Below are 8,747 nucleotides of genomic sequence, written 5' to 3'. Positions count from 1 at the left end.
CACAATAATGGACAAGATGGAACAATCCGCGATCTGAAACGAAACAAATTTAAAAGAAAAAACACAATACCTACAAAAAATACAACAAAACATAAGTTTCATAATCCGAATCAATAAAAAAACGTATCAACCAACCCAAAAACTAAAAAAAAAAACGAAAAAACTCCGGCGACCAAAGCCAAATTTGATCGGATACAAACGTAGGAGATGAAAATTGAGGAAGGAAGTCCTTCTACAGTGACGACGGCGGCGCAACGGTGGCATAAGGAAGAAGAGAGAAAGATCGCGGCGGCGTAGAAGAAGAAGTTGTAGAGAGAAATTGCTAGAGAAGAAGAATTGTTCGCGTTCGAGGAAGACAAAATTGTTCACTCTTTGTAATATTTTTTTAACCAAATCAAATGTTACTACCTCGGTTCATTAGAAAACCGGGGTAATAGAGGGGATACGGCCTCGGTTCCAACTTAACCGAGGCCTATTTTCCTAAACAAAAAATTTAAAATTGATCTGAAATGGCAATTTTAAAATTTTTTTCAACCTTTATGCCGTGGTTCCCCGCCTAACCAAGGCCTATTCTCTTAAATATTTAAAATTTGTTCAGATCAGGGAATAGGCCACGGTTCCCCTAAGAACCGAGGCCTATTCCGTGACGGTCCAAAATTTTGCAGGGACAATAGGTTGCGGTTCCCCTCAGAACCGAGGTCTATTCCCTGCAAATTTATTTCAGGATTGACTTTGCGGGAATGTCAGAATTTTGCAGGGACAGTAGGCCGCGGTTCCCCTCAGAACCGAGACCTATTCCCTTGCAAATTTATTTTAGGAGTGACTTGGCGGTAATGTCAAAATTTTGCAGGGACAATAGGTCGCGATTTCCCTCAGAACCGAGGCCGAAAGGCAAATACTGTCGCGGTTCTTTTGCAACTGAAGCTTATACTATCGATATAATTTCAAAAATGCCACCACACAATATTATGTTTTGGGTTCTGATGAACCGATGCATAATGTCCACGGTAATAAATCAATTTTTTACTAGTGAGTCCACCTTAACTATTAAACATTTCTTTTTTGCATCGACCTCTTTCACCACTATCAATGCTAACATCTCCCCTTAATAAATATGGATTGATCACAATTTATGATATTACAATAACACTCTTTAATCCATTAGTTAATACTTAGAATATAATCTTATACACACATCTTACAAAATATATTGGTTTATACTAATCTAGTCCAGTAGCATTGTAAGTTTTAAGTATAAGGATTATAAATTATGTTTTACACGGCGGCATGCTCATTTTGGAAGTAGTTAACTCCTTGTGTTTTATGATCTCTCGAGACTTGTAACAAATCTGAAGTTGAAACCATCTGGGGTGAGGACTTTTAGTACTCTCACACTACAACTTCGCTTCCTTGATTTGGGAGAAATCACATAATGTGAAAACACACTAATTTTATTTATCATTTTAAGAAACTTAAATAACATATTTCAAGATTCATTTTATATTATATTCAATAAATAAAGTTGTTATGATTTGAAGCAAGCTTTAGATTTAAGAACATCGTGATTAGGAGTATCGTACGTTCGGGGATTTGATAATCATTTCAAGACTCGATCGCCTTCATATTCTTCTGGATAAAGACCTAAAAACTGTTTGAGCATAAGCTATCAAAATATTTTGGTACTATTTACGTAAAAGAATTAAAAACTTAAGCCCAGTTTGCAACTTACAATAATACTGGTTTGCTGCTGAGTTTTTATGAAACAGCACCAAGACTAAGTACACTTCTGAAATGATCTAAACGATGTAAAAAGTAGTAAACGCAGCCACATATGTTGTGGTTTTAGAAGGGTGAAAATGGATGGAAGGAGTGAAAATTGACAATGAACCAAAGCATGCACGCATCATTTCCTAGATACACTGTCAATTTATACTCATTCCTCTCTACTTATTCCCTCTTAGTCTCTAGTCTCTAGCTAGCATAAAAATATACATGTGAACATTATGTTGGCACTGTATTCTACCACAAGAAGCTACTAAGTTCAGAAGGAGATTGTGAGTCTTCGAGTTCATTTGATGGCGAGTGCACATGTCTCCCCTCATATGTGGTTATCACCATCCTTGGATCCTCCGCCAACCGCTCCACGCGTTTCTTCACTCGACAGTTATCTTGGGTGCAACGGTAGTAGCTTCTGCAGTGTACCCAAAACACATCATCAGAAAACTCGAGTTGTCGGTGCAGTGAACACCATTCTAATTAGTAACTTTGACAGAATGAAACATAAATATATAATCTTTCAGTCAATATTTTAAAATTTGTTAAAACATGGATCAGTAAAACAGTTCTTTTAATACTTTATTTATGCGTGTTAATTTTTTAGAGCATAACCCTCCAAATAGATAAAATTTACTCACTTTTTAAAAGTATTATAGTCTATCTGTAAAAGATATTGAATTCAGCGTTCCTTCTTAAATTTTTCTAGTTCTGGCCCCACACTTATACACAGTCCCCGTTAACCTGCCTCCAACCTAGCTTTTTGGGTCTACTTGTCTGTTCTTCCAGCGAAAAAGAAGTATATAATTTCTGCAGCATGTTGCATTATAAATAAGTTTAGATTGTTTGCATAAATATGTTATGTGGTGTGACTAAAATAGAATATTTGAAAACCGATACAATTCTGAAGGTTGGTTTAAAATACATTTAATAACTGATTGATAGATGATTTTGGACAACTTAAAAAAGTATTTATAATTTTATTCCATCGTATTTCGAGACAATGTTATCCAACTTAAATTATGACAAACTGTAGAGATATGTTGGTCCGGTTCTACTTTCAAAAATTATATTATTTTCAATCCAAAATCTTAAAATAATAAATTTATTAGTCTTAATTTTTATATGATATTTTACTTTTTTATTTTTATACAAATTTGAAATATAAATTCAACACTTACTATAAATTTATTCTCAGATAATCCTATATAAATAGTTTGCTATGTTGGACAATTGATAGCCTCAATTGCTAGAGTAATGAAAGGAGAGAATCTGAATTGTTTCAATGTAATGTGCCAATGCAGGTACCACTTGCACCTGTTACAAGCTCACCACTAATCCTTTGATTACACTTCATAGTCTGCAAATTTTCCAAGCCATGTTTTTATATATGTAATCTAACATACAATTTTGAGCCTAAGATCGCCATAAGGTCCTAGAAGCCCACAAACCTAGCTGAAATTGCAATGGCTTTCTGGTTTTCTCAAATCCATCTTTTGAAATACATGAAACTTCGGAAGTTCATAGAGTTGGTTCCCACAGAACAGCACTCGTTTATGAGAGAGATGTTTGTCTACGTCAATTGACAAAATTTTCAACCTCCCAGTTGTAGTTTCAAACCCCATGATTAAAAATGATAACCACAGTACGACCAAGTGTCACAATTTCGCAGTATCCCTTAGCTGTAATTAATTACCCCGTCTAATAATTGTCTACATAAATGACCGTGAAGTCGTTGTTGAGCAAATATTGATGATAAAATCAGCAACCAAACATCAACATTGCATTTCTTACAATGAAAAGGCACAAAAATGTTCTCTAATTGTATATTTAATGTTTCTAAAAAGTAAAGCATCCTTCTTAAAACATTCTATAAAGATTCTGTGGAGGAAAACCTTAGCAATGCCGTAGAGGAAAACAAATTTCTGTGTTTTTGTCGTAATATATGCCATATATAACATCTGCGTTATTCAGTTCTAACGTTGGCAAGTTTACATCCTCTCCTTTACTAAAAATAAACGATCGCATTTTCACCCCACAAGGCATAAAGTGATAGCTATCTAGCTTTAATATGGCTAATGATTATAATCAAGTCCGCATTACTAACCCAAATTAAACCTTCCCTAAACCAGTATAGAGAACCAAATATTCAATTCCGAAGAAAAAGTATGAAACAATAATGAGAGGAGTCGAGATATTGAAGAGAGAGAACATGTGTAATTTAAACAAATATGCTTTAAATTCAACTTTTTTTTATGTATATGCAGTCACTTTTTAGTAATAAAAGACAAACAGAAAAGAGAGAAACGATTTGAATTAGGGAGTATACCTTGGGTGTTGTGTATTCTTTACCACTTTCTGTCCGTACTTCCTCCACTTGTAGCCATCATCCAACACATCCACATCGCTCATAGTCTTGAAGCAAAACCTTGGCTCCCGCACCTTTCTCCTTGCCTTCATTTTCTTCATCTTCATGGCGGAAACCCCTAGATGATGATTATCACCTCCTCCCATTCTTTTACTCATCAAGCAATCGGTTACTTCTTCCCATGCCCTAAATTCATGTTAGGATATGCAATCATACATAAGACCTTTTTCATAAGCAAAACAATATCATTGATAACACATAGGCTTTCCGACCGAAACAGATACTACAATAACCCAAAGTTACAAAGGCAAAAGAACATCATAAACCATACATGAGACATGTATCTTGATTATCAGTCTTGTCATAGAGATTAATAAATACAAAAAGTCCTTGAATTCTCTCCCATAGTTGAAAATGAGAATAAGTCTTGTTATAGAAAAACACAAAAAGAAAGAAAACATAGGTGACGGGTCATAGAATCAATTATGAAATCAAAATTGCTAGGATGCATGGTGAGGTGCGAAAATTTAAGTAGAGTTAATTGTCTCACCATGGATTCAGTCTCGATCTGTTCAAGGAAAGTAGCTGTCCTCCTCCTCCTCCTCCTATCAAACTTGAAGTGAGATCTTCTCGTTGTCTTTGAACAGCGGTTGAAAATAGGGTTTCTGCAAAATTCGCAGAAGAAGAAGCAGGTTCAGATGAAAGTGAAGGAACCAGTGCACTGATGGATTTCAAAGATTGATGGCAACCCAAAGGAGGGAAGGCCTGGGTTGATGGAAAAGGAATATTGAACTCCATCTGCGTTGGGATCTGATCTTGCTCTTCAAACAAGCTATGGTTAACACTAGTTTGAGACGTTGTTGACATCATTTTCTTGTTATGTTTTTCTTTCTCGTTTCCCTTCTCCAGCCTTTGTGATCCAACACAATCTCTACTCTCTAGCTATCTCCCTTTACCAAAACTCAGAGAAGATCATAATGATAGTAGTAACAGAAGAAAAAAGTGGTTAGTTTCCTTTACAGAAACGAAAGAGGGTTTCTCTCAAAGTTTGGCGACGAGGTTACACCATGATCTGGAAGTGTATCTTATAACATCGTAGCTCAACCAACTTTCCCTTTTCTTTTTGGCTCTTTTTACTTAAATTTCTTCAAAGGATATGTGTCAATTTCTAAAACAATTCTTTCTTTCTTTCACATCTCGTGTGAAGATTCATTAACCATCTAAATTGAAAAGGAAAAATAAGGAAATAAATAAAATAAGAAATAAAGGTGGGTAGGACAGAATGTTGAAAAAAGGTAGTGGGAGAATATGCAAAAAGTGAGACTATAGTAACAATTCAACCTGACCTTGCGGTTTGCTTCAAATGATAATGGTACTGTTTGTCCTATAAAGCTTGCAAATTCCATGTCCTTCGTGGTTAGTGGAACTTCACTGTGGCATGGAAGTCAACAATACAAGACAAAGGAAAAAGAAAAGAAAAATGCACCAAGCTTAAGTTTTGTTACACCCTAATTTTTATATGAACTTTTTTTAAAATCAATTACTTTTTTTTTCCTGCTTTTCCTTATAAGTCTATATACACCCCCAAGGATGTGATTATTTCCCCAAAATTATGAAACTTTCATGCAACAACCCCATCAGTGTAGGTAATAATTATCATATGGGCAAAAGCGAAACCTGTTGAGTGCACAATAATAGAACGAGAAATGCATAATCAAGTGTGAGTGAAAATTATGATTCGCCAATTCACCATTGATTCCCTCAAAAGAAAGTAAAAAACAGAGGGAGTGATACATATATACATCATTTGCTCTTAGTAGGGTTATTTTTTTATCTTTCATCATACACATGATCTCTTTCGGGGCACCATATATTTTAAAAAGAAATATCAGAGGACAATGATGATGAATCTTGGGTGCAAATCTATCACACACTCTCTGCATCGACGGGGAAGATATCATTATGATGGGTGATAGAGGCCCTATTTGACTTTTTTGCAGCAAAAAAGCTAATTGCCTTTCTCTTGTGCCTTTTCTTATATTTAACTTTACAAAAACTCGAACTAACCCACATATCCACCAACCTTTTTCCTCAAATTCCTCCACAGCAACCTTATAATATTCATATAATGTCTTGAATTAATTCTGTAACATTCATCATTAACTTTACATTTTGTATGTCTAAACACTACGTGGACCAATGTGCCAATTGAAAGCATAGTTTTCTCTAACCGCTTCAAAATTTACCCATAATTCAATAATTATGTGTTCTTTTTGTACTTTATCTACTTGCTTAACTAAATGATGAACTTCATTTGTAGAAATTAATGAACCAAGTAAAAGAGTAGCTGTTGAGAAACAGTAAAAAGTTATTATATGATAGACGCAATCCTTGAAAAAATTTATTGTGTTCATTTAGAGTGAAAAAAAATCCTGCATTTGTTTTATTTGTCACTACTATTGCTAGATAACCACTTGATTCGGCGGTGGGGGTGGAAGATATATTCTAGAAGAAATCATATTTTTCCAGTTACTTATCATGAATATACCATATGATTAATGAGAATAAGATTAATTAAGATAGTTAACTGTAGCTTATATTATTTATTTTTTTGGTTTGATGATTTTATTTATTTGTAACAATATTTAACTAAATTGTCATTAAAATTTATATTAATTTATTTTGACATGCTAAGTTTTTTTTTAATGAAGTATTAGCATATAATGGGATGTTAATAAATAAAAGTTAAAGAAGAAAAAAGAAAACGCGAAACGGAAAGAAGGTTGCTGTTGAAACGGGTCACCCTTTCGTCAGTTGTGATATCAGACAAAATACTTAACTACTTGCACCACTGTGTACGACTAATTAAGTAATTACTGATTGCAAAGAATGGTTCAAGAAACAATGAATCTTTCAAGATAAGAGCTCGTGTCGTGTCCGACGGATTTAGCACCGACTTACCTTCTTTAGCTCTGTTTTTTTAGGGTAAAACAACATTGGAGTGAAAAGATTTTTATAAAGTTGGCCCACTGTTTTTTTTTCTAAAGTCAGAAAATTTAAACAATTAAAATTTATTTTATTTTAAATTTTTACAATTTGCATGGCTTAAATCATTAAAAATGAAATAAAATTTGAATCGCACTATAAAATTATCTTGTTTGTTCTTAAACTTTTACTAAATTTTTATTTTACGCCCAAAGGGAACATTTTAGTGTTTTTCATCAAATATTATTTAATATCAACAATTTTAGATTGTACTGTCTATTGATAGAACTAATGATTATGTGATAACTATATGACTATTGTCATGTTAGTAAGATTTCAATAAAATATATTTATTTGTAAACTATATATCTAATCTTTCACAATTAATATGACGTTATAATGACTGTTCTAAACAAATAAGGCATTGAAAACACATATTACCAAAACAAAAACTATGCGTAGTTATCCAGTCATAATGTTTGATTATGAGGCAAGTCATGTAAGCGTTTCAAAAACATTTGTAGTTAAAAGTAAAATTTATAAAAAATAAATAAATAAAGATAACACTCGTAATTAATCCAAAAAACTTGTAAGTGTGAGAGAGTATATTATGGTTATATTTTAAAATTTTCATTCTATTACGTAAAAAGTCACATTAATTTTTTGAAGTTTATATGACTATTTCTTTACAATTTATGATTAGATAAAATGTTGAATATTCATTTATATAAAATTTAGGTTTTTGCATTTAATACATATATCTCTTTTCATCTTTTTTACTTGAAATCAAAAGTTGCACATCCTTTGGATACTAATCTCTTTTTTAGCTTTAGGTTAAAGAAACATCTACCCTCATAACAATCTATGTTATAAGAAATTTATTAAATAGAAACATGATTTAGAGAAAACAAATTTTCAATCATTATACATAAACTAATCTACTAACTGCTATAGAAATTGAGGGTGCTAGCATTCAAATTATGTTTATTATCAATAAATAGGTTTATGAACTAAATTCATTTTCAAAATTAGAAAAAAGGTTTAACTACTTTGGATTTATATCTTAATTTAGTTTCTAAATAATTTAATGACTAATTATTTTCATTAATTCAGATTCTATGAACAAATTTTCTTATAAGTTTAACCTATATAAATATTATGATGATAATAATATATCCGAGGACTATTACTTGTATAATCATTTATCAAATATATTTGTTTAAAATTTTAATAAAAAAACTTTTTATACTAGCTTTATATTGTATCGAATCAAATGATTGTAAAGAAAAACTATTATTACTTATTATAGTTAAAATCGAGATTTAATTCATAAAATTGTAATAAGATACTATGATTTTACATATTATTTTTTATTCAGATCTTATGCATGATCACAGTATAGTAGAATCATTATGATCGTTTAACCAAAAGTATAAAATTATTTTGATAGTCATTTTTTCTAAATTGTCCGTTGCATCACCTATTCATCTTTTGGATGAATACCATTCAAATAAAACCTAAAACTAATTAAAAGTTAATGCAATCAAAATTTAACCATATTAGGAATACAGAGTTAGCTATAATACCACCTCATTAAGATGCAATTAGCATTGGTATATTT

At 32.1% G+C, this 8,747-nt stretch overlaps 1 protein-coding gene across 3 annotated transcripts; it reads right to left on the bottom strand.

The window, feature by feature from the left end:
- Positions 1-1,664: 1,664 nt before the first annotated feature.
- Positions 1,665-5,388, bottom strand: LOC108320309 (probable WRKY transcription factor 13). 3 transcript variants are annotated; one of them, XM_017551692.2, is made up of 4 exons: positions 4,891-5,364; positions 4,692-4,806; positions 4,103-4,327; positions 1,665-2,191 (listed from the first exon to the last, which is right to left on the bottom strand). In XM_017551692.2, exons 1-4 carry the CDS (start codon positions 5,009-5,011, stop codon positions 2,020-2,022), a joined length of 633 nt encoding a protein of 210 aa, XP_017407181.1. In that variant the 5' UTR covers positions 5,012-5,364; the 3' UTR covers positions 1,665-2,019. The 3 variants fall into 3 exon arrangements, 2 of the variants coding, with proteins under 2 accessions (XP_017407181.1, XP_017407180.1); XR_001831376.2 differs by adding an exon at positions 2,415-2,583 and having other exon boundaries at positions 2,055-2,191; positions 4,692-5,388; XM_017551691.2 differs by having other exon boundaries at positions 4,692-5,365.
- Positions 5,389-8,747: the final 3,359 nt, after the last annotated feature.

This window comes from Vigna angularis, chromosome 4 (assembly GCF_016808095.1).
Source record: "Vigna angularis cultivar LongXiaoDou No.4 chromosome 4, ASM1680809v1, whole genome shotgun sequence".
NCBI classification, from domain to species: domain Eukaryota; kingdom Viridiplantae; phylum Streptophyta; class Magnoliopsida; order Fabales; family Fabaceae; genus Vigna; species Vigna angularis.
Note: the sequence above shows the minus strand (reverse complement) of the source record. Positions and strands in the feature narration are given on the sequence as shown.